This window comes from Scyliorhinus torazame, chromosome 3, assembly GCF_047496885.1.
Source record: "Scyliorhinus torazame isolate Kashiwa2021f chromosome 3, sScyTor2.1, whole genome shotgun sequence".
Classification (NCBI taxonomy): Eukaryota; Metazoa; Chordata; class Chondrichthyes; order Carcharhiniformes; family Scyliorhinidae; genus Scyliorhinus; species Scyliorhinus torazame.
Window position 1 is genome coordinate 200,284,476 of NC_092709.1, and position 26,949 is coordinate 200,311,424.

The 26,949-nt window shown below is 44.2% G+C and overlaps 1 protein-coding gene across 4 annotated transcripts in view; it reads right to left on the reverse strand.

Moving 5' to 3' along the window:
• Positions 1-26,949, reverse strand: part of fryl (furry homolog, like) — a 683,156-nt gene that overhangs the window by 8,071 nt on the left and 648,136 nt on the right. For 3 of the 4 annotated variants that reach the window (XM_072496733.1, XM_072496730.1, XM_072496732.1), the window contains 2 exons: positions 15,218-15,235; positions 10,152-10,262 (listed from right to left, as the gene is read on the reverse strand). In XM_072496733.1, coding sequence (XP_072352834.1) covers positions 10,152-10,262; positions 15,218-15,235 — 129 coding nt within the window. The remainder of the gene's footprint in view (positions 1-10,151; positions 10,263-15,217; positions 15,236-26,949) is intronic. The other variant, XM_072496731.1, reaches the window with a different exon arrangement.

Here is a 26,949-nt window from a genome sequence, read left to right on the forward strand (position 1 = left end):
GGGGGGGGGGGGGAAGAGGAGAGAGGAAATTGCTCTGCTGACGGGGGAGGTACTGTTGCTGGGGGACAAAAGGGAGGTCGGGGACGGAGGCTGCCTGGGGGCGGGCCTGTGGGCTGGAGAATGGCCTAAGAAAGATGATGGCTGATCGATGGGGGCTGGGGGGGTCGCGAGAAACCCCCTGACCAGACTGATCAAGTGGAACGTTAAAGGGCTAAATGGGCTGGTTAAGAGGGCATGCATGTTCGCGCATTTGAGGGGATTGAAGGCGGACGTGGCAATGTTACAAGAGACGCATCTAAGGGTAATTGATCAGACTAGACTAAGGAAGGGATGGGTTGGGCAGTTATTTCATTTGGGACTGTACTCTAAGACTAGAGGGGTCGCGATCCTGATTAATAAGCGTGTCATTCGAGGCGGGAAGAATAGTTGCGGATTTGGGAGGTCGGTATATCATGGGTGAGTGGGAAGCTGGAAGGGCTGCCGGTGGTACTCGTGAATGTTTATGCGCCAAACTGGGATGATGTGGACTTTATAAAGAAGATGCTGGGGAAGATCCCGGACCTGGACTCGCATAAGTTGGTCGGGGGGGACGGGGGACTTTAACACTATCATTGACCCAAGGCTAGACCGGTCGAGCTCAAGTACAGGCAAGGTGCCAGCAATGGCAAAGGAGCTAAAGAGGTTTATGGAGCAGGTGGGGGGAGTGGACCCATGGAGGTTTGGATGGCCAAGAGTGAAGGAGTTCTCTTTCTACTCACACATACATAAAGTGTACTCCTGGATCGACTTTTTCATCTTGAACAGGGCTTTACTAACGGCAGTAGTGGACACTGAGTACTCAGCGATCACGGTCTCGGATCATGTCCCGCACTGGGGTAGACTTACAGGTGAGCAAGGAGTGTGGCCAGCGCCCGCATTGGAGATTGGATGTCGGACTGTTAGCGGATGAGGAGGTGCGCGGGCGGGTGAGGAAATGCATCCAGAATTATCTGGAAGTTAATGACACGGGGGAAGTCTCGGCAGCAATGGTCTGGGAGGTGCTGAAGTCAGTGGTCAGAGGGCCCACAGGGAGAAGGTAGATAGAGCAGAGATGGATCGAGCAGAGAGGAAATACTTCAGGTCGCCAGGAGATATGCAGAGACCCTAGAGGCAGGGCATTTAAGGGAACAACAGAGGCTACAAGCGGAGTTTGGCTTGCTAACTACAGGGAAGGCGGTGGAGCAGCTAGGAAGGTGAGGGGGTTGATGTATGAGTATGGAGAGAAGGCCAGCAGAATGCTTGTGCAGCAGCTCAGAAAGAGGGAGGCAGCCAGGGAGATTGGAAAAGTGAAGGAAAGCGACGTGAACTTGGTCGATGAGTCAGCAGGGGTTAACAGGGCTTCAAGGAGAGTTTTATAGCAGGCTGTATGAGTCAGAACCCCCAGCTGGGCTGGAAGGGATGAGGCAATTCTTAGGGGCTGAGGATCCCGAAGGTGGCGGAAGGGCTGGGGGCCCTGATTGGGATTGAAGAAATAGCAGAAGGGCTGAAGGCCATGCAGTCGGGTAAAGCCCCAGGACGGATGAGTACCCAGTGGAGTTTTATAAAAGGTTCTCTGGGATGCTGATGAGGACATTTAATGAGGCAAGGGAGAGAGAGGTGCTTCCCCTGATGATGTCATAGGCTGCGATCTCACTGATCTTGAAGCAGAAGGACCGGGAGCTATGCGGGTCCTACAGACCGATCTCCCTACTAAATGTAGATGCCAAACTGTTGGCCAAAATCTTGTCCTCTAGGATCGAAGAATGCATTCCGGATGTGATTGGGGAGGACCAGACGGGATTTGTTACGGGCAGGCAGTTGGCAGACAACGTTAGAAGACTGTTGAATGTGATCATGATGCCCCCAGACGGTAGGGACGTAGAGGTAGTGGTCGCAATGGACGCAGAGAAGGCCTTTGATCCAGTGGAATGGATCTATCTGTGGGAGGTGCTGGGGCGGTTTGGCTTTGGACGGGGCGTCATCGACTGGGTTAGGCTGCTGTATCAAGTGCCTGTGGCGAGTGTACAGACAAACCGGTTGACATCGGGCTATTTTAGGCTGCACGGGGGGACGAGGCAGGGACGCCCCCTCCCCCCACTGCTGTTTGAGCTGGCCATAGAGCCGCTGGCAATTGTGCTGAGAGCCTCAAGGGGCTGGTTCGGGGAGGGGTGGAGCACAGAGTGTCACTATACACAGATGACCTGCTCCTATATGTCTCTGACTCACTAGAGGGGATGGGAGAAATTATGAGGATTCTGGGGGAATTTGGCCGGTTTTCGGGTTATAAATTGAACATGGGGAAAAGTGAGGTGTTTGCGATCCAGGCACGGGGGCAGGAGAGGCAACTGGGGAAGTTGCCGTTTAGAATGGTAGGGGGAAGCTTTCGGTATCTAGGCATCCAGGTGGCACGGGAATGGGAATGGCTACATAAGCTAAATTTGACCCGACTGGTGGACCAAATGAAGGAAGACTTCTGAAGGTGGGGCATGCTCCCGCTTTCACTGGCTGGGAGGGTACAGACAGTGAAAATGACGGTCCTCCCGAGATTCCTGTTTGTTTTTCAGTGTCTTCCAATCTTTATTCCACGGGCCTTTTTTAAACGGCTAAACAAGGTGATCTCTGGCTTTGTTTGGGTGGGCAAGACCCCGCGAGTAAAAAAGGGGATGCTGGAGCGTAGCCGGGGGGAGGGCGGGTTGGCGCTGCCGAACTTTAGCAATTACTATTGGGCGGCAAACATAGCCATGGTTAGGAAGTGGGTGGTGGTGGTGGGGGGTGGGGTGGGGAGGGTTGGTTTGGTTTGGAGCGAGTAGAGGCAGCATCATGTAAGGGCACGAGTCTGGGGTATTGGTAACCCTCTGCCGTTCCCACCGGCATGGTACTCCACCAGCCCCGTGGTGGTGGCGGCCCTGAGAGTCTGGGGCAATGGAGGAAACATGTGGGAGCAGAGGGAGCATTGGGTTGGTCTCCAATCTGCAACAATCATTGGTTTGCACCGGGGAGGCGGGATGGAGGGTTTTGGAGATGGTAAAGAGCAGGGATTGGGAGGGCGGGAGATCTGTTCATAGAGGGGAGCAGGCACAGGACTTCCGACACAGGCAGGTCTCAACCTTCCCGCTCCGACCCCCAAGGGGGATACAGGACAGGGTAGTTTCCAGAGTATGGGTGGGAGAGGGGAGGGTTTCGGACATCTATAAAGAACTCATGGGGTCAGAGGAAACGCAGACCGAGCAGCTGAAACACAAATGGGAAGAGGAGTTAGGAGGAGAGATAGAGGATGGTCTCGGGGCGGATGCGTTGAATAGAGTCAACACGTGCACATCATGCGCCAGGTTCAGCCTGATACAATTTAAGGTCGTTCACTGGGCACACATGACAGTGGCCTGGATGAGCAGGTTCATTGGTATAAAAGACAGATGTGCGGGAGGACCAGTAAATCATGTTCATATGTTCTGGGCATGCCCAAAGCTTAGGGGATTCTGGCAGGGGATTGCGGATGTCATGTCCAAGGTATTAAAAACAAGGGTGGCACCCAGTCCAGAGGTGGCGATGTTCGGAGTGTCGGAAGATCCGGGAATCCAGGAGGAGAAAGAGGCAGACGTTCTGGCCTTTGCCTCCCCGGTAGCCCGGGGACGGATACTATTAACTTGGAGGGACTCAAAGCCCCCAAAGCCAAAGACCTGGCTCACTGACATGGCTAGCTTTCTCTGTCTGGAGAAAATCAAGTTCGGCCTGAGAGGGTCAATAATGTGAGGGTTTGTCCGGAGGTGGCAGCCGTTCGTCGACTTCTTTCGAGAAGATGAATCGTCAGCAGAGGGGGGGGGTAGGGTAGTTTAGTTGAGTGTGTAAGAAAGGTGGGACCTGTGAGGGAGGAAGACTGCCTTTGCACTATGTTTTTTTTTTGTACACTGTTTCTTCTGTTATTGTTACAAAATCACAAATACCTCAAAATGTTTTTTAAAAAATTTCCCCCGCACATCTCCACTGAACTTTTCCCCCCTCACCTTGAACTTGTGCCCCCTTGTAATTGTCATTTCCGCCCTGGAAAAAAGCCTCCAATGTTCACCCTATCTATACCCCTAATAATTTTATTAACCTCTAGCAGGTCGCCCCTCAGCCTCCGTCTCTTTAGGAAGAACAATCCCAGTTTATTCAATCTCTCCTCATAGCTACTACCTGGTAAACCTTTTCTGTACTCTCTCCAAAGTCTCCATGTCCTTCTGGTAATGTGGTGACAAGAATTGGACGCAGTATTCCAAATGTGGCCGAATCAACGTTCTATATAATTGTAACATAATTTTCGAGCTTTTATACTTGATACCCCATCCGATGAAGGCAAGCATGTCATATGCTTTCTTTACCACCATTTCCACCTGTGCTGCACCAGATCTCTGTGTGTCTATGTTCCTGATGGTTCTGCCATTTATTTTATAGCTCCCACCCGAATTAGATCTATCAAAATGCATCACCTCGCATTTGTCCGGGTTAAATTCTGCCTGCCATTTCTCTGCCCAATTTTGCAGCCTATCTATATCCTGTTGTATTCTCTGACAATCTCCATCACTATCCGCAACTCCTGCAATCTTAGTATCATCCGCAAACCTGCCAATCAGACCCGCTACATTTTCTTCCAAGTCATTTATATATATATATTACCAATAGCAGAGGTCTCAGAACTGATCTCTGCGGGGCAGCACAGTGGCACAATAGATAGAACATTACAGCGCAGTACAAGCCCTTCAGCCCTCGGTGTTGCGCCAACCTGTGAAACCAATCTAAAGCCCATCTATGCTATTCCCTTATCGTCCATATGTCTATCCAATAACCATTTAAATGCCCTTAATGTTGGCGAGTCCACTACTGTTGCAGGCAGGGCATTCCACACCCCTACTACTCTCTGACATCTGTCCTATATCTATCTCCCCTCAATTTAAAGCTATGTCCCCTCGTGCTAGCCATCACCATCCGAGGAAAAAGGCTCTCACTGTCCACCCTATCTAAACCTCGGACCATCTTGTATGCCTCTATTAAGTCACCTCTTAACCTTCTTCCCTCTAACGAAAACAGCCTCAAGTCCCTCAGCCTTTCCTCATAAGGTCTTCCCTCCATACCAGGAAACTTCCTGGTAAATCTCCTCTGCACCCTTTCTAATGCTTCCACATCCTTCCTGTAATGCGGCGACCAGAACTGCACCCAATACTCCAATTGCGGCCGCACCAGAGTTTTGTAGAGCTGCAACATGACCTCATGGCTCCAAAACTCAATCCCTCTACCAATAAAAGCTAACACACCGTACGCCTTCTTAACAACCCTATAAACCTGGGTGGCAACTTTCAGGGATCTATGTACATGGACACCGAGATCTCTCTGCTCATCCACACGACCAAGAATCTTACCATTAGCCCAGTACTCTGTATTCCTGTTACTCCTTCCAAAATGTATCACCTCACACTTTTCTGCATTAAACTCCATTTGCCACTTCTCAGCCCAGCTCTGCAGCTTATCTATGTCCCTCTGTAACCTGCAACATCCTTCCGTACTGTCCACAACTCCACCGACTTCAGTCTCATCCGCAAATTTACTCACCCATCCTTCTACACCCTCCTCCAGGTCATTTATGAAAATAACAAACAGCAGTGGCCCCAAAACTGAACTCCAGGCTGAACATTTCCCATCAACCACCACCCTCTGTCTTTTTTACAGCTAGCCAGTTTCTGATCCAAACCGCTAAATCACCGTCAATTCCATGCCTCTGTATTTTCTGCAAGAGCCTACCGTGGGGAACCTTATCAAACGCTTTACTGAAATCCATATACACCTCATCAACTGCTTTACCCTCGTCAACCTGTTTGGTCACCTTCTTAAAGAACTCAATAAGGTTTGTGAGACATGACCTACCCTTCACAAAACCGTGTTGACTATCCCTAATCAAATTATTTCTTTCTAGATGATTATAAATCCTATCTCTTAATCCTTTCCAAGACTCTGCCCACAACAGAAGTAAGGTTCACTGGTCGATAGTTATCGGGGTTGTCTCTACTCCCCTTCTTGAACAAGGGGATAACGTTTGCTATCCTCCAGTCTTCTGGCACTATTCCTGTAGACAATGACAACATAAAGATCAAGGCCAAAGCCTCTGCAATCTCCTCCCTACCTTCCCAGAGAATCCTAGGATAAATCCCATCCAGCCCAGGGGACTCATCTATTTTCACTCTTTCCAGAATTGCTAACACCTCCTCCTTATGAACCTCAAACACGTCTAGTCTAGTAGCCTGAATCTCAGTATTCTCCTCGACAACATTGTCTTTTTCCTGTGTGAATACTGAGAAAAATATTAATTTAGTACCTCTCCTATCTCCTCGGACTCCACGCACAACTTCTCACTACTGTCCTACTGGCTCTACTCTTACCCTAGTCATTCTTTTATTCCTGACATACCTATAGAAAGCTTTAGGGTTTTCCTTGATCCTACCTGCCAAGGACTTCTCACCCCCTCCTGGCTCTTCTTGGCTCTCTTTTAGGTCCTTCCTGGCTAACCTGTAACTCTCGAGCGCCCTAACTGAACCTTCATGTCTCATCTTTACATAAGCCTCCTTCTTCCTCTTGACAAGTGATTCAACTACTTTAGTAAACCACGATTCTCTCGCTCGACCACTTCCTTCCTGCCTGACAGGTACATTCTTATCAAGGACACGCAGTAGCTGTTCCTTGAACAAGTGCCACATTTCAATTGTGACCAACCCCTGCAGTTTCCTTCCCCATCCTAAGTCTTGCCTAATCGCATCATAATTGCCTTCCCCCCCAGCTATAACTCTTGCCCTCCGGTATATACCTATCCCTTTCCATCGCTAAAGTAAACGTAACCGAATTGTGGTCACTATCACCAAAGTGCTCACCTACCTCTAAATCTAACACCTAGCCTGGATCATTACCCAGTACCAAATCCAATGTGGCCTCGCCTCTTGTTGGCCTATCTACATACTGTGTCAGGAAACCCTCCTGCCCACATTGGACAAAAACTAACCCATCTAAAGTACTCGAACTATCGCGTTTCCAGTCAATATTTGGAAAGTTAAAGTCCCCCATAACAACTACCCTGTTACTTTCGCTCCTATCCAGAATCATCTTTGCAATCCTTTCCTCTACATCTCTGGAACTTTTTGGAGTTCTATAGAAAACTCCCAACAGGGTGACCTCTCCTTTCCTGTTTCTAACCTCAGCCCATACTACCTCAGTAGACGAGTCCTCATCAGACGTCCTTTCTGCCACCGTAATACTGTCCTTGACTAACAATGCCACGCCTCCTCCTCTTTTACCACCTTCCCTGAGCTTACTGAAACATCTAAACCCCGGAACCTGCAACAACCATTCCTGTCCCTGCTCTATCCATGTCTCCGAAATGGCCACAACATCGAAGTCCCAGGTACCAACCCATGCTGCAAGTTCACCCACCTTATTCCGAATGCTCCTGGCGTTGAAGTAGACACACTTCAAACCACCTTCCTGCCTGCCGGTACACTCCTGCGACCTTGAAACCTTACTCATGACCTCCCTACTCTCAACCTCCTGCACACTGGAGCTACAATTCAGGTTCCCATCCCCTTGCTGAATTAGTTTAAACCCGCCCGAAGAGCATTAGCAAATTTCCCCCCCCAGGATATTGGTACCCCTCTGTCTCAAGTGTAGACCATCCCGTTTGTAGAGGTCTCACCTACCCCAGAATGAGCCCCAATTATCCAGGTATCTGAATCCCTCCCTCCTGCACCACCCCTGTAGCCACGTGTTCAACTGTTCTCTCTCCCTATTCCTCGTCTCGCTAGCACGAGGCACGGGTAACAACCCAGAGATAATAACTCTGTTTGTTCTAGCTCCAAGATTCCATCCTCGCTCCCTGAATACCTGTCTTACATCCCTCCCTTTTCCTACCTATGTCGTTGGTGCCTATGTGGACCACGACTTGGGGCCTTTCCCCCTCCCCTTAAGGATCCCGAAAACACAATCCGAGACATCACAGACCCTGGCACCTGGGAGGCAACACACCAACCGCGAGTCTCTCTCGTTCCCACAGAATCTCCTATCTGTCCCCCTAACTATGGAGTCCCCAATGACTAATGCTCTACTACCCCCCCCCCCCCCTCCCCCTCCCTACTGAGAAACAGGGACAGACTCTGTGCCAGAGACCTGTACCCCATGGCTTACCCCTGATACGTCATTTCCCCCCCCCCCCAGTATCCAAAGCGGTATACTTGTTACTAAGGGGAACGACTACAGGAAATCCTTGTACCTACTGCTTCCTCCCAGCCCCTCTCACTCATCTATCTTCATTCTTCGGAGTAACTACATCCCTGAAGCTTCTATCTATGACCCACCTCTGCCTGCCGAATGATCCGAAGTTCATCCAGCTCCAGCTACAGTTCCCTAACGTGGTTTTTGAGGAGCTGGAGAGGGGTGCACTTCCCACAGGTGAAATCAGCAGGGACACGTCATCTCAAACATCCTGCAGGAGGAACATTGTACTGCCTTCCCTGGCATCCCCTCTAGATAACTTGCGGATAAAACAAGACAAAGAAAGAGCTTACCTGATATTCACTCAACCCCTTAGGTTAGAGGAGGTGGCTCCTCTCCCGCGCTTTTAAATCTCCGGCTCCTCTCTTGCGCTTTTAAATCTCCAGCTCCTCTCCCGCTTTTCTTTATACAGTGGTTAGCATTGCTGCCTACGGCGCTGAGGACCCGGCCCTGGGTCACTGTCCGTGTGGAGTTTGCACATTCTCCCCGTGTCTACGTAGGTTTCACCCCCACAACCCAAAGATGTGCAGGCTAGGCGGATTGGCCATGCCAAATTGCCCCTTAATTGGAAAAAAATTGGGTACTCTAAATTTTAAAAAAAATGATCCCTGCGGAACACTGCTAGTTACAGACCTCCGTTTGGAAAAGCACCCTTCCACTACTGCCCTCTGTCTTCTATGGCCAAGCCAGTTTTGGATCCATCCAGCTAGTTCACCCTCGACTCCATGTGATCTAATCTTTTGCACCAGCCTGCCATGAGGGACCTTATCAAATGCTTTAGTAAAGTCCATGTAGACAACATCCACAGCCCTTCCCTCGTCAGTCATTTTTGTCACCCCTTAAAAAATTCAATCAAATTAGTGAGACATGACGTCCCTCATACAAAACCATGCTGTCTGTCGCTAATAAGACCATTCCATTCCAAATATGCATAGATCCTATCTCTGAGAACCTTTTCCAACAATTTCACTATCACTGCCATCAAGATCACTGGCCTATAATTACCCGGATTATCCTTGCAACCCTTCTTAAATAATGGTACAACATTGGCTATCCTCCAATCCTCTGGGATCTCACCTGTGGCCAAAGAGGACATAAAGGTTTCTGTCAGAGGCCCAGCGATGGTAGTTCTTAAAGTAGCCAGCTGGGACGTATGCTTCATGGTGCATCGAGATTAGGGAGGGTGGATTGCTGTTGGCAAAAGCATCCTCTCAGATCATAGGAGTAGACCATGAAGTCTCACTTGAGCCTGCTTCACCATTCAGTACGATCATGATTGAACTTTGGCCTCAACTCCATTTTCTTGCCAGGGTCCCCATAACCCTGACTGATCAAAAATCTGTCATGTCAGTCTTAAATATATTCAATGACGGAGCATCCACAACCCTTTGAGTGACACTAGTTAGAACTCAGCTGGAGTGTTGTGTACAGTTCTGGGTGCCACACTATAGGAAAGATGTGAGCTCATTGGGTAGAGTGCAGAAGAGGTTTACAAAATTGGTTCCAGGGAATTTGAAATGTTTAACAGATAATAATAAGTTTTTGAAATGCATTTAACTAAAACAACAATCAGAGAAGGTAGGAAGGCTTAGGAATGAAGAATTAAATTGAACCGCAGTGGGTAAAAGTATGATGGGCATCAAAAATAACATATAATCAATTTTTACATATTCTGGTAGAAGTGAGGATGGAGATTTACTTAGAGGAGGATGTGGAACAATTTGTTAAGCGATAACTGTTGTAAAGGAATCAGTTCTGAAAAAGTATTTATAAAATAACGCAAGGCATATTAAAAAAGGTCTGGTATGGTAGCACACAGAAAATAATTGCAAATATCACTTAAAAGTTACCTCAGCTTTTTGCTTTATGGTGTCAACTTGACTGATGAGTTTACAGTAGGCTTGGTACAAGAGCAATAGTTGGAAATGAAGTTTGTATAGCCTTCGACACAGCTCCAACTCCTAAAGAGTAAATGCAGGCAAATTAGTACCTTCCTTAGCTTACTGCACATGCAGTAACTTGAAGGTTAATCACAGCCTGCTTTCTGCAATGAAGATAGATTAAAAATGGTTACTGGCTAACTGCGCAGCTTAAAATGAGCTGATACAATGTCAAGCTGATGGAAGGGTAGATGAAAACTGACCTTTGCACTACAATCACAGTTACAGCCCCAGCACAGAAAGCAAACAAAAAAGTCAGCTCACTGGCGCATCTGACACAAAGCAGCGAGCGTTACTCTGACAGACTGATATCTTAACAGCAAGTGAAAAAATAATTAAATCCATTATATTCAGAAAGCACCGTACCACATCATGAAATATTTTCCTCAGTATAATTTTAAATCCCATTTCTGAACTGATATCTATAAGTTACTATTCCCGTGTTTATGTGGTACAATAAAAATGTGAAGCACTAAGCTCACTGAATTTACATTCTTTATTTGATATTATGATTTCTGCATAGAAATTTAACAAAATAAGCTAACTATACTACTCAATGATTATTATGTAAACAAAAATTGAGCTGGAAGTTGCAGAAACAGCCAAGTCCCATTACTACACAGACAATTTGATTGTGAAGATGCTAAGAGCATAAGCTTACTTCATGATACCCTGCCTTTGGTCAATATTAGTTTCTACATTGAATCATGGCCTCCTGCACTGTAGGGATTCTATTAGGCCCATTGAGCCTGCATCAAAGCTCTGAACGAGCACCCTACCTAGGCCCACTCCCTAACCTATTCCCCTAACCCTGCACATCTTTGGTCACTAAGGGGCAATTTATCATGGCCAAACCACCTAACCTGCACATCTTTGGACTGTGGGAGGAAACTGGAGCACCCGGAGGAAACCCATGCAGACAGTGAGAGAAGGTGAAAATTCCACACAGTCATCCAAGGCCGGAATTGAACCCGGCCCCTGGTGCTGAGGCAGCAGTACTGATCACTGTGCCGTCCATGTTTTTGAAAGGGCAGACTTTTCACTCATTTTGTGAGTGCTGCAACAATTTCTGTATACAGGACTGGTCTCCTTACTTAAGGACATAAATACATTGGATACAGATCAGAGAAGGTTTACGAGACTAATAAATGGAATGGGCGGGTTGTCTTATGAGGCAAGGGTGGCAAGCTAGGCTTGTATCCACTGGAGTTTAGAAGGGTAAGAAGCGACTTGATTGAAACATCAAAGGTCCTGAGGTGTCTCGATAAGGTGAAGAGGATGTTTCTTTTTGTGGGAGAATCTAGAACTAGGGGTTACTGTTTAAAAATAAGGGGTCGCTCATTCAAAATAGAAGGAAGGAGAATTTCTTTTATCTCAGGGTTGAGAATCTTTGGAACTCTCTTCCTCAAAAAGTTATAGGGGGTAGGTGGGAATGTGGGATTGAAGTTACAATCCGATTAGCCACAATCTTATTAAATGGTACAGCAGGCTTGAGGGGCCGAATGGCCTACTCCTGCTTCAAATTTGTATATCTGTAGGCATTTTGGAACTCATTATCACTACCCTTTTGAAAATGAAACAATTGAAAAGAACCAAGGTTAACTTTAAGCCCTGTTTAGTTTCTGTTCTTATACATTTTTTGAGGAAAATGAAGAACTAACAGAGACATATCACTGCATTCAATGGTGCCAGGAAGCTGATTTAACAGCATAAATTCAGTTATCAACTTGCGATGCTTCAGTAGACTTGTTATTTGAACTGTAAAATTTTGGTCCCCTCTCAATGTTAGGCAAACAAATTATTTCATGCTTCATCAACAACGCAGATTGTATATACTTAGAAAATTCAAGAATCAACAGAAATATAAAGGATGGTCAACAGTCTAAGAATATTGAAAATAAGCATAGCTCTTAATCGGAAATATAAAAGGAAGTAATGCAGTTCAAGTTTCTTATAATTAGCACAGGTAACATCAAATTGCAATCAGCTTAACAAAAAGTCATCACCCACTAAAATATGCGGCAATATATTCAAAGCCAGTTTCCATAATTTACTTTAGTTCCATGTGTATTTACAATCTTTTTTTAAATATAAATTTAGAGTGCCCAATAGAATTGAGCAAAGAAAAAAAATGTCAAACTGCACAAAATGATCACAATTGTAAAGGGGATGAACTATTAGGAAATATTAATTGGACGGGGGTTGTGGTGAAGAGGTGAGAAGGAAACTCACAAAAGTATAAAATATCAAAATGATTAAAGTATGTTGAACCAAAAGGACTAGAGATTCAAAATTGTGACTATTCAGAAGTAAACACTGTTTGATTCAGAAATTAGTATTTTATTCGAAAGGTGATAAATATTTGAAGTAATTTGCTGGGCAAGATAGTGGAGATACATGCAGTTGAAGCTAGGCTTGGATAGTATGGGTACCAGAGGGATGCGCATCAATGGATCAAATCATTTCTGGGTGAATATTTTCATGATTTTAAAACTGCTGGATGTGCTTTATGACATTTCTGGATAATAGGTTGTGCGTTCTTGATCATTGGCCTGAATAAGTGAACAACAGTGTCTTTTTTTATTTCTTTTTAAATAAACACTGTGGCTCATCAGAATTGTTAATCTTAAAACTCAACTTACTCAAGAAACTGTCATTAGGAAACACTGCACATATAGTTCAGTTGCTAAAATGTTAAGTATATCAAACACATTTAGACAGAGGCTCGGATCTTCTGAGGAGTGGCAATCATCGTCAGATTGCAGTTCTGCTCTTACTTTCCAGCCCCTAGACGATGCTTCGCAATTCTGGCCATGTCTTTGGAGCCCAACTCTTCCAGAAATGTGAAGCGCACAGTCCATCAAGGGGACAGGGAAAGACGAGCCAGATCCCCCTTTTAAAGCACTTGTTGCCACATTCTGCTTAGTATTTAAAGGTCCTAAAGCTTCTCCGTGATCGAGGATATGAGTTAATGTGTCAGTGGGTAGGTAGGTGAGATAAGTTGGCAGGTGGGTAGGGCGTCAGCTGGGTGAGTGGGTAGATAGGTCAGGAGGTTGGGGGAAGAGTCTGGTGATGGGCAGTTGTCAAGTCGGAGGGGAGGTTAGGGAGTCAAACGGTGGGCAATTGGAAGATCAGTGGGTGGATCAGGGGGAGGACAGGGTCAGTAGTATAATTACTAGTAGTTTGACTCAGATTTTTCTTTATAATATTCCCTGGGTAACTATCCAGGTAAGTTAGAACTGTCTGTGGTCTCTGACTCTAATTTGGAACTGGAGAATTTTTGGACGATGTGGTGGAGCAGTTGAATTGCCGATGTGAAGTTCACATTTCCCATGGAGTCAGTGTGTTGGGAATTCTGAGGGCTTCCGAAGTGCAACTTTTAAAACATTTTTAGAGTACCCAATTAATCTTTTCCAATTAAGGGGCAATTTAGCGTGGCCAATCCACCTAGCCTGCACATCTTTGGGTTGTGTGAGCAAAACCCAGGCAAACATGGGGAGAATGTGCAAACTGCACACGGACAGTGACCCAGAGCCGGGATCGACCCTGGAACCTTGGCGCCGTGAGGCAGCTGGGCTAACCCACTGCGCTACCGTGCTGCCACCGAAGTGCAACATAAGGAGTACATCAAATCTCCAACAATCCAGAGACCAGAAGCTCTAGACCAGAATCAGCAAAGAAAAACAAAATTTTTGGCTATTTCATTCTTGTAATGACATAGGTATTTTTCAAATCTGTTCAATGTATTATATATTGTACCGCAATATTTCAAAAACAGACATCAGATATTGAGCAGAATTATTACTTGAACAAAACAACCAAAGCAAGAAATTAAATGCTAAATTCAATGATGAGCTGTCTTTGTGTATATTTAACATCACTATGTTGTTCTGTTCATGCTGCAAAACCTCCTTTTAAAAGCTAGGAAACATTGTAAATATCTGTCAGTACATGAACACACAAACCACAGCACAATACAAAAAGTGAGAAACAAATTAGATTTTCAACAATAGTATGCTTCACTAAATATTCTCTACACATGCTTTTCATACATATACATATTCTGATAAATTTTACATACTGGAAAATAAACCAGCCTCTATAATTTTTACTTTACATTTTCTAGATAAGGGTTTACACATTCTATATTTAAGGAAAGAAACTAATTTAGTGTTCTGCCAAGCTCATCAAATCATACGGAGAATACAAAATTCTTAAATCTGATCAGAGAACACAAATCATGATAGAAAATATGGTTTCCTTTTGGAGTGTGTCTGAACTTCCACAAATTTAACATTTCTGTTGCTGATTACAGATTACAAATGAAAAACAAGGTCATACTTTATATATTTTAGGTATACTGTATTTAAATTTGATATTTCAGAAAAGTAACAAATGTTCATACCCTAAAATTGTTTGACAGAAAAAAGAGCCTTCTTTAAATTATAAAAAACATATATTTTTGAATACCTATCTTCTACACAAACAAACCACAACTTTGGAATCCTAAAAGGTCTTTGAGAGCAGCGATAATAAAAAAAAGACTTGGTTAACATTCCATTTGAATCATCAACTTTAATTTCTGAAATATGTTGCCAGTACCAGGTTGGTCATATTCATATGTGCACAATTCAAGAGCAATATTGCCTGCTTGTTATACATATGTCTGTAGAATCAAAAATTTAATACATACAATGTTATTTATTTTAGTATTCAGTACTTCCTACAGATGGTTCAATGAAAGAAAATTATCTTTTTCTTTTCAGTAATTATTTACTCAAAGGCATGTTGTATAATTTTCATCAAAAAGACATGAAAGCAACATATAGCATTCTTTGGCAGCTGCACAACATCTGCACACATATATGAATGATGTCAGACACATTGCAGGGTTACAAATGTAAACGCGGCAAACAATGGTCAGTTTGCGATTCCAACACTGTTAATATGTCTAGAAGACAAGAACCATCACTTACTGCTAGAACTTCCATTTGCTAAGCAAGAAGGTGAAGTCACAAAACAAAGAAAGAAAAAGAGATCAAGAATTAGTGACAGTTAAACCTCACACAAGGTCAAAGATGTCCCAGTGTTATCAGAACCAATTTACAAACTAAACTATGCCACAAATTGAACCCAAATCCCTCGTGATGATGGTTAAATGATGCATTTTACCTGAATTCTCATTATGTCTGAGTCATTTCATAAAGCCTCCTTCTTTAATTTGGACCAGATTTAAAATTTTCACATTAAACAGTTACAGTATATAATATAAACAATTTTTTTGGTTTTGTGATAAGTTTACAATAGAATTATTAATTGGTTTACGATAAGATTACACTGCTCAATAGAAACCCACCTGCCGTTACCAAGTTGGTAAAGTCTTATACCTGTATTTTGAATTATCTTACATATTTTCAAAACCATGCTTACATATTTAAGCTTTATCAATATCAACTTCAATGGTGGCAATGTGATAAAATTATCAATTTAATATTTATCTCAATAAGACATAAATCAATATAATTTTACCGCATTGCTTTAATAATACAGAATGAAGTGTAGAATGCTCCATATTTATTTATTTTTAAAAGTAACATTTTAAAAAAAACTCGAATGTGTTCCCACTTAAAAACAAAAGATATATATTTAAGGCTCTCTCCATGATTCTTTTGAGGCAAAATTAATTGATACAAATTGCTTATCAATCAGTTTCTTGAAATAAAACTAGCTGCAGGAATCTAGCCACTGCAGCATTTTGTAGGGCTAAAATAGAACACATTTATTTTCCAACCTCAAGAATCACAGTCTTGTTAGTCACTATAACATAACTGCCAATATAACTGGGAGGAAATTTTAATTTATTTCCTCACCAAGATTTTGGCTAGAATTACCCAAGGTGGCATAACATGTTTCTTACATTTTAAGTGTAGTTTTTAAAAAACAATTCTATGCTTGCTTACTCAGAAAGTCTATGAACAGAAGGTGGCCATTTGACCCATCTTGTTTGTGCTGACTGAAAAAGAGATAACTAGTCTAATCTCACTATCCGTACAGCATGATAAATGCATATCCAAGTGCGTCAAGAGTTTCTGCCTCTACCATTCTTCCATGCAGTAAAGTTCCAAACTCCCACCACCGACTGGATGAAAATGTTCTCCTCATCGCCCTGTCTTCCTTTTTCTAATTATTTTAAATCTATGCTCTCTGTTAATTGACACCACTGCTAAGGGAAATAGGTCATTTGTATCCATTCTATCTTGGCCACTCATAATTTTATTCACCTCAATCAAATTTCCCCAAGCTCCTCTGGTCCAAAGGTTATCCAATCTTTCCTCACAACTAAAAATCTCCATTCCTGAAAACATCTTTGTAAATCTCCTCTATATCCTTTTTAATATGATCCCATCTCTCCTGTAATGTGATTACCAGAAATGAATGCAGTACTCTAGCTTTTAATTGAGAATGCCGGTCATGACCGGCTTTTAAATGGAACGATGCAGTCTTCCTGCCAGAAGCTTTTGCCGCAAAATCAGAGGAGAGATATTTCCATTTTCCATCTGTGAGCAAGCAAGGCAAGGAACCGAAGATGGATTGTTTTGATATAAGGAAGAGAGGGCCAGAGACACAAACAGGCAGTGTACCCCCTGCCCAGGATATCAGATCTGAATTTTCTGGAGAGAGCTGCTCAGGTATGTCCATGGCAGTACAAAGTAGTGCTAGTGTTAGCTCTGTACAAAGCCCCAGGGCCTCTGGTGAACAGCCAAAGAAAAAACTGAAATCAGGTACAAAGAAGTATAAAGATGATTTCTTGAGGTATGGGTTTGTTAATTGTGCCCATGAAAATCAGGATGCAAAACCCATGTGTTATATGTAGGGAAGTTCTGGAAAATGAGTGTTTAAAACTTAAAACATCAAAGGCATTTGAAGACTAAGCATGGTGAATTTGAAGACAAACCTCTCTATTTTATTTCAAAGGATGAATCGAGAATTTCACATCAACTGAAGTCCTTAGCAGAAATGTAACATTGAATAACAAAGCAAGTGAGATCGTGAGGACTAAGCAGGCTCACCTGTTGCATTAAAGGCAAGCGAAAATGGTGTGTTGCGAAGGTTGGCCGGCTGGTAAAAGTGAGCCCCAGGAAAGGAAGTTTCAAAAACATTGCTCTATGCCTTCACCCATGGTCTGCTGCAGTGGGTTAACCTCCACGCCCTCGAAGGTCCCTCTATTCCTCGAAATTTCTCAAAATCGTCCCATTTACTGTGTATTCCTTTCCTTTATTTGCCCTCCCCAACTGTATTATTTCACACCTCTCCATATTGAATTACCTTTGTCTTTGACCTGTACAGTGATATCTTCCTGCAGCAGACAACTTTCTTCTTCACTATGAACCATACTGTCAATGTTCATATAATCTATAAATGTCTTAATTATGTTCCTATATTCAAGTCTACATCATGATGTATATAATTAACAGAAAGGGATCCACTATTGATCCTTGCGGAACTCCATTGGAAACAGCCTTCCTGTCACAGAAACACCCGTCTACCATTACCCTTTTTTCCCTGGCACTGTGTCATTTTGGATCCAATGCACCACTTTTCTTTCGATCCCATGACATTTTAACGTTCTGACCAGTCTGCCATATGGGGCTTTGTCAACAACTTTGCCAAAAACCATGTAGATGACACCAAACACCTTATCCTCATTGATCCTCCTTATTACCACCTGAACAAATTCAACCCAGTTAGTCAGTAAAATCCATGCTGACCATCCAGGTCAATCTTTGTCTTTTAACTGGCGATTCACACTTCCTTTCAGAAATGTTTTGAATACATTTCCTAACACCGAGGTTAGGCTGACCAGTCTATAATTATTTCGGCTATCTCATTCTCCCATTTTAAACAATGATCCAAAATTAGCAGTCCTTCAGTTCCTACAGCCAGAGGGGATTGGAAATGATGGTCTGAACTGTTTTGTCTTGTGTTTGGGGTCCAAATGGGGTTCTTTAGGGCTTGACAGTTTCCCTGAGAAAGTTACTTAAGACTGTAGCTTGTAAAAACCATTATTACTTATTTAAAGCTCCATGTACATCCCAGTAACTCTGTACAAGGCCAGACTTCTCCTTCCCACCAGGTCTGTTACTTGGTCATATGACATTGCATCATAGTTACATCAGCTTCAGGTGCAAGTTGCTTCTGCTGTTAACGATTTACTCTACATCATCTCCCGCCCCCACCCTTTATCTTAATTATATACATCCTCCCTCATTTCTCTGCAAAGTCTCATACGTCACAGGGTTGACATCGGAGGTGCCTTGACCAACCTCCCTAATCTTGTTCTGATCTCATTCTGAGGTCGAGGACTATCTGCGCTTTCTCTTCATTTGATAATTGTCCTGGGTGGATGTAGAGCTTTGTCACATTCTGTTTCCATCCAGGTCTGAGTAGTAAGCCCAAGTTTAGTTTGACTTTCTTTCCAAGAATATTAAGGTGTTTTTGTTTCTCCTTATACAATGTCGGTTGTTGAGCATGTTTCATAATTATGCCTTTATGTTGGTCTCGTATCTACACACACTCCCTGGGCTGCAGCTGTTTCAAGTCTTGGGTTCTGTGTCTAAAGTTGAAGTTATCAGCCTGTTTGTGTCTCTGTTGCTCCCTGTGATTCTCATGATCACCTGAAGTAATATTAGATTGTAGTTTCTTTTGCGGAGCTGGAATTTGCATTCTTAGTTGTCCTCCTTTTAAGAACTCCCATTTTGCAGCAGTGAAGTTCTGTATCTAAGAAGGGTTAAGTTAATATCTTCTTCCTTTTTCATCAATTCTTTGATTGTTTGAACCCCCTTTTAGCTTCTCAATTCGTCTGAGGATATCTAGTTGAGCTAGTTTATTCTTTCGCAAAGTTGTAAAATAATTTGTGAGCAAACTGGACTATCGTCTGATGCAACAATGTCTGGGATGCCATGTGTCACAAAGATTCTCTTCAATGATTGATGACCGGATTTGCTTTGATGCTGTGCAATCTGTTCACTTCAATCCATCTGGAGTAGTAATCAACGATGATAAATACGTGAAGAAGTCTTACAACACCAGGTTAAAGTCCAACAGGTTTGTTTCGATATCACTAGCTTTCAGAGCGCTGCTCCTTCCTCAGGTGAGGAGTTATCATGGATAAATACTTTGCCTCTAAACTCAAATAAGTCCATTGCCAGGTGCTCTCATGGCCTCGATGGAAAAGTGGAGGATAACAGTGGTTTGCTATGCTGTAAGCTATTCATGCAAAGCAATTTGAGATTGGTTCTTATATAGAATGACAAGTGCCTGCTTACCAGGCTGACTGCTGGACTCTTGTTCGACATTCTGCAATCCCCAAGTGACCTTGAAGAATTTTTTGGAGAATCTCAAGTTCAAGTGTTTAAGGGACGACTTGTCGGTCATTAAAAACTAAGAAATCATCGATGATTGTGAGATGCTTTCTCTGTTCAAAGTATTGCTGTAGTACGGGTTGTTCGGCGTATAATCAGGCCATCCTTTCTGGTAGTATTCCATCATTTGGATACATTTGTCAACCTGCTGTTGCGTTTGTTTAATCTCCTGTAATCTCTTTTCAGGAGTGGTGTTTGATAATGCAGTGTTTTTCAAACTTTTTTGCCCAGGACCCATTTTTACCAACCGGCCAATATTCAGGACCCATGCCGGCTGACCTTCACAACCCATGCCAACCAAACTTCGTGACTCACCTTTTCACTTACCTTTAATGTGAAAGGTAAGCCTGCTTGGTCCTCACTATCTCACTTGCTTTGTCATATTCAATGTTTCATTTCTGATAAGGACTTTAGCTGATGATTTAAGATCTCATTGCATCCACTGAAAATAAAAAGGTTTGTCCTAGAACTCGCCATGCTAAGTCTTCAAATGCCTTTGAAGTTTTGAGGATTTTAAACTTTCATTTGCCAGTGCTTCCCTGCATATAACACACACAAACTTTACAATCCGATTTGCAGTGGCACAATTAATAACCCACACCTCAAGTAATCATCTTAGAATTTACAGTACAGGAGGTGGCCATTCGGCCCATCGAGTCTGCACCGGCCCTCGGAAAGAGCACCCTACCCAAGCCCACGCTTCCCCCCCCATCCCCGTAACCCCACCTAACCTTTTTTGGACACTAAGGGCAATTTATCAGGGCCAATCTACCTAACCTACACATCTTTGGACTGTGGGAGGAAACCGGAGCACCCGGAGGAAACACACGCGCATCTTGATGCTGATTTGTTCCTGTTTTCAGCTTCTTCTTCATGGATGAACACCAGCGTCCCTGGAGCTCACGCCAGCACTGCTAGCAGCTACAAAATGGAGGAAAGTTTCTTGCATCCAGAACACATGATGTCAGTGTACAGGGTATGTGACCAGCTCTCTGATTCCGCTCCTGGCAGGAATACTCCGGCGATATAAAAACAAGTGTGCTCCTGGATCAGGGTCAGCGCGCTGATGTCAGGAGGAGGCAGTTTGCCCCGCTGGGCATTGGGCCTGCGCACTGCTGAGGCGGCAGGGATGCGGAATGGCAGACATTCTGAAAGCTGGTCACGGCCGGCATTTTTAAAAGCCGGTCACTCCGTCGGGCACTACTTCCTGACAGCGGGAACGCCGGGACGCATGGCCCTGTGATTGAGAACACCCGCCTGCGGGTCACGACCCTGGGTTGAAAATGACGTGGTAACAGGTGAAGTATACGCTTCCACTTTCCTGATGAAATTCAAATCTTCCATGTTCGGCCCTTCCACGGTATTCTTGATAGTGCATCTGCTATCACCAAGTTCTTCCCTTGAACGCATCCAGTTAATGAATTATACCTCATTTAGTCTCGGTCTGAAATATTGAATTCTCGACAACAGCTTCAGAATCTCTTAAGATGATTGACCAAAGGCGTGTGGTCAATTTCAATTTTAAACCACAATGTAATCGGAGAACTTCTTGCACGCCCATGTTGCTGCTAATGCGTAGTTCTCAATTATTGCATACGTTTTCTCTGTGTCTCTTGTGGCGTAATAAACAGGACTTATTTTACCATATTTTTGAACTTGAAACAAAACCGCATCCAGACTTGTAGATGCTGCTGCTATGATGATCAGCAGTTCTGGATCCATGTGCACTAGAATCAAACCTGTATGCTGTAGAACCTTGAGGATGATTCTCACTCTACGATTATGCTCTCCCCTCGAAACCGTGTACAGATCTGTTGTCCATATGGCATATTACTCTTTGCATGCCTTCTAGCATCTGAGATATCGTTCCCCAGAATATTTCTGGTGCAGGAGCAATTCAAATGGCAATCTATTAAAGCAATAATGACCAAATTTTATCAAAGTGGTCAAAAGTCTCCATTCTGTGTCCTGAGGCAACTGCCACAAGCCACTGCATCTAATTTGATGAAAAGGGTACTTTTTGCTAATTTGGTAAGTCTTCCACCCACTGATGCTATCAGGTGAATCTCACGTTTGTTTATTTGAGTCAATTCCACACACTGCTGTAATTAAGTCATTAGATTTTGGGACTCTGCCCATTCCAGAACACCACTTTGTTGGTATAATTACTGGAGGTAACCCCCTGCCATAATATGTGTTCCAGAGTTGGGTGAAGGACCTTTCTTAAAAATTCATTCTTGATTTGTGGGCATCACTGGCTGGGCCAGCATTTGTTACCCATCGCTAATTGCCCATCAACTGAGTGGCTTGTTAGGCCATTCTAAGAGTCAACCACATCGCTGTGTGGGTCTGGAGTCACATGTAGACCAGACCGAGTAAGGATGTCCTTCCTTGAAGGATATTAGTGAACCAGATGGGTTTTTACGACAATTGGCAATGGTTTCATAGTCATCACTTACTTTTAATTCCAGATTTTTATTGAATTCAAATTTCACCATCTGCCATAGAACATAGAACATTACAGCGCAGTACAGGCCCTTCGGCCCTCGATGTTGCGCCAACCTGTGAAACCACTCTAAAGCCCATCTATGCTATTCCCTTATCGTCCATATGTCTATCCAATAACCATTTGAATGCCCTTTGTGTTGGCGAGTCCACTACTGTTGCAGGCAGGGCATTCCACGCCCTTACTACTCTCTGAGTAAAGAACCTACCTCTGACATCTGTCCTATATCTATCTCCCCTCAATTTAAAGCTATGTCCCCTCGTGCTAGACATCACCATCCGAGGAAAAAGGCTCTCACTGTCCACCCTATCCAATCCTCTGATCATCTTGTATGCCTTAATTAAGTCACCTCTTAACCTTCTTCTCGCTAACGAAAACAGCCTCAAGTCCTTCAGCCTTTCATCATAAGATCTTCCCTTCATACCAGGCAACATTCTGGTAAATCTCCTCTGCACCCTTTCCAATGCTTCCACATCCTTCCTATAATGCGGCGACCAGAATTGCACGCAATACTCCAAATGCGGCTGCACCAGAGTTTTGTACAGCTGCAACATGGCGGGATTCGAACCCAGGAGCCCAAAGCAGTACCTTGAGTCTCTGGATTACTAGTCCAGTGACAATACCACTACGCCACCACCTCCCCTTCCTCAGTGTGAAGGAGCAAAATGGTTTAGCTTCAGCTCTTGGGGTTACATGATATTCAGTTTCCAAGCCTGTGTACAATGTCAGAAATTAGTTCCTGAATGTGTTACTGTACTGCTCATCACAACTTCATCAACTTTGTAAATCAGCCTCAATTGTAAGCAAAGTTTCCTACCCAATAACAATGATCCTTGGTTTTGTATGACATAGAGGTTCATTGATTCCTCTATCTTTGTACTTTTAATTTTTCCAGGTGTTGTCCTATGACTTTCAGAGTGGTCCCACCTGGATGGATGATGGTTTAGTGTATGGTGGCTTCAGCCACTTTACTTTGTCAGATAAGCCTGAAACACCTGCTCCATATGTAATTTAAACTCCATGGGTGCTTGTCCACTTCTAGTCTAATGCTCCAGTAATTATTTTCTGTTTCACTCACTGCCCTTAGAAAAGTTAATGCCTTTTCTGTGGTTCTTCCACTTGTATCTGGTTCGGTCTTGTTGTTGTTCCTTTCTTTTTACAGGCTGTGTTTCAGATTGACAGACAATTGTAAACTTTCCTAACATCCCACAGTTGTGGCATTCTGCTCCCCATGCTGGGCAGTCCTCCCCCTTCTGCAGGTTTTTCCTGCCACCCCAAGAACATTTCAAGATAGCAGTAGGTGGCTTATTCCAGATTTTGCAGCCTCCTGATTCAGTGCTGTTGACCTGTGACTGGAAACACGTCCCACAAGTTTTCCAGTGCTATCGGGTAACAACCCTGAGACACAAATTTAAGTTTAAACAATCACAATGCTTTCTTGCAAGAAAAGCAACTTACGAACAAAATATCATAATTACATAAATTAAAACTATTCTTGTGTATGTGATATTATGCACTTGCCCTCAGGTTGATCAGGCCTGGTGCAGCGGCACTCCTTCATGAAGTCTCACTTTGGGTCGTCTTCTGGAGAGTTGGTCCTGGTCTCTCTCTGTAGGTTCTCCAGCTTGTAAGTCACCTTTTATCCTCCTATCTTCCTAGCCTTGGAATTTAACTTATCAGTCTTATTGTACTGTTCATCGATTTGTCTCCTGGGCTCATCCAAGAATGGCCCGTAGTTCGTGTCTCTTATCTCTTGTCCTATTCCACACAATAGGCAATGGGTACACCTCCTGGTGGGGACATTTCCGGCTCCACGTGTAATAAGTTTTGTTGTGGCGTTGTTACAGCACAATACTCCATATGGTTTATTTCCAGTGAGCTCATTGTCCTCTCAGGAATGTGATCAGGAGTCTCTATTAATGAGATTAACTCCTTACTGGGTATCAGAGTGCGTTACTCTCTGCCCGACGCATTGAATAGCCTCACTCATTAGTTTCCTAGGGACATCGCTTTTGCCATGAAAACCACTCGATTTGACCTTGAGTTTGGTCCGTCGCATAATTTGAATTGCCTTAAGGTTTGGATTTTCCCTCATTTGCAAGCGATCTGACAGAGCTTCATCTACCACCCTAATTACTATATGATCATTATTCAATTCATCCCTCGATATTCCATAGTCAGAATTTTCTGCCAGCCTGTCATTGATACAAGAATCCTTGCATTCTTATTTTGTTTTCTTATTAAATTTTGCTTGTTCAATAATTAATTTTTTTTCAAATACGAATCAAATACCCAGAGGATTTCATAGTCAGTGGTTGAAGCCTCATTAATTTCCTGTTTGGCTGTTACATCATCAGCAATAACTCCAACTGAATAGAGTAAAGTACAGATCTGATCCTTTTGTTACTTCTTGTGTAAACCAGAAGCAAATCTATTCCAGAAAACCTCTGTCACCAGCAATCTCAATGCTGAGCTTGTTGTGAGTTTGCAGTGCTTCGGAAAGGTTCTGAGAATGGCAGTGCAGAATCCATGCTTGTTCTGAGCTCTGGACTTGTTGCTGCTTCACTAGTCTGGCTTGTAGATTCTGGTCTGTGCTCACTGTTGTCCAGCCTCAGATATTAACCTGTTATTCTACATTAGACTATTTTTCTCTTAGCAGCCTGGGATACCCAGGACGGCAACCCCCTCACACTACTCCTACCACAAAACATTCACTTTTCCCTAAATTCTGCTTTGTCATAAAAAGCCCCGGATCGCTGCAAAATCTTCATGATGTTCCCAACAGAGGTCTGTGGATCCCTTGCGTATAACAGCAAATCATCAGTATATAATGATAGCCTGTGCTCAACGCCCCCCCCCCCCCCCCCCCCCGGCAACGATCCCATTCCATTGAGGCCCTCAATGCCATGGCCAACGGCACAACCGCCAATAAAAACAGCAAGGAAACAGCGAACACCCTTGCCTCGTGCCCTAATGTAACCGAAAGACCTCAGAGGTCATACTGTTAGTGCAAACGCTCGCATACAGTAGCCACACCCAGGACACACATCCCGGACCCAGCCTAAATTCTTCCAAAACTGTAAAGAGGTATTCTCACTCCACCTGTCGAACGCCTTCTCTGCTTCCAGAGATACAATATTCTCCGGTACTGGACTGATCGCAGGGGAAGGCGCTGCATTATGCAACCTGTGCACATTCACGAACCCCGTCTGATCTTCCTCTGTCAACTCGGGGAGGATTGACTCAAGTCTTAAAGTCAACACCTTGGCCAGCAATTATGCATCTACGTTCAACAGGGAGATCGGGTGGTATGACCCACACTCTTTGGGGTCTTTGTCCTTCTTCAAAAGCAGCAAAATGGACGCATGCCCCAATGTCCCCCAGAGAGCGCCCCATCCCAAAGAGTCCTTGAACATGCCCAGCAACAATGAACCCAATTAATCCATGAACTTTTTATAGAACTCCACCAGGAACCCATCCGGCCCTAGTGCCTTTCCTGATTGCATCTGCTGTAACGCAGCCTGGATCTCCTCTTTTTAAAAATAAATTATTTTTTTCCAATTAAGGGGCAATTAACATGGCCACAACATTCCCATTAACTAGGGGAGCAGATGGCATGGGACTGGGGATGCTCCGTAGGTACAATCTTACTAGCTTGGTGGGAGGGTAACGGCAGACATGGCAATGTGGAATGGTCTTCCTCTGTCGCTGGCAGGTCGGGTGCAGGCGATGTAAATGAATGTGTTGCCGCGGTTTTTGTTTCAGTGCCTGCCGATCTTTATATTTTTTAAAGGAGGTGGAGAAGATGATTACTTTGTTTATTTTGTGTGGGGGGGAAGGTACTTCCGCAGAGAGGACAGCAGGCAGTTGGGCCTCCCAAATCTATTGTATTATCACTGGGCGGCGAATGCTGAAAAGGTGAGGAGTTGGGTCGGGGGGGGGGAGAAGAGAAGAGAGAGAGAGATCCAGTGGATTAGAATGGAGGAGAGTTTGTGCAGAGGGTCAAGGCTGGGTCATTGGCAACAGCGTCGCTCCCGATGGCCCCAGGTAGATATTCTGGGAGTCCGGTGGTGGTGGCAACGTTGAAGATCTGGAGGCAGTTGAGGCGGCACTTTAAGTTTTGGGCAGGGTCAAGGGGAGATGCCGATTAGGGGGAACCATAGGTTTGAGCCAGGGAAGTGGAATGGGAGATTCCAGAGATGGGAGAGGGGAGTTAGGGTATTAAAGGATTTGTTTCAGCGGGGCTGTTTTGCGAGGCTGGGGGAGTTGGGGGAGAAATATGGACTGGGCCAGGGTGAGGTATCTGGATATTTGCAATTCCGGGCTTTTGCCAGGAAGGAGGTTCAGAGCTTCCCGATGGCGCCGGCTTCCACATTGTTGGTGGAGGTATTGACGATAGGGGGAATAGAGAAGGGGGTGGTATCGGCAATTTATGGAAAGATTTCTGGGGGAGGACAAGGTATCATTGGAGGGGTTTAAAGCAAATTGGGAGAAAGAGTTAGGGGAAGGTATGGTGGACGGGCTGTGGAGAGAGGTGCTCCAGCGGGTAAATGCCTCAATCTCGTGCACGAGGTTGGGACTGATAAAGTTGAAGGTGGTATATAGGGCGCACCTCACAAGGGCGAGGATGAGCCGACTCTTTGAGTGGGTGGAAGTTGCGAGTGAGTGCTGTGGGAGGAGCCCTGCAAACCATGTTCAAATGTTTTGGTCCTGCCGAAGCTGGAGGAGCATTGGAGGGAGGTCTTTAAGGTCATCTTGGGGTGGTGCACGTGAGGTTCAA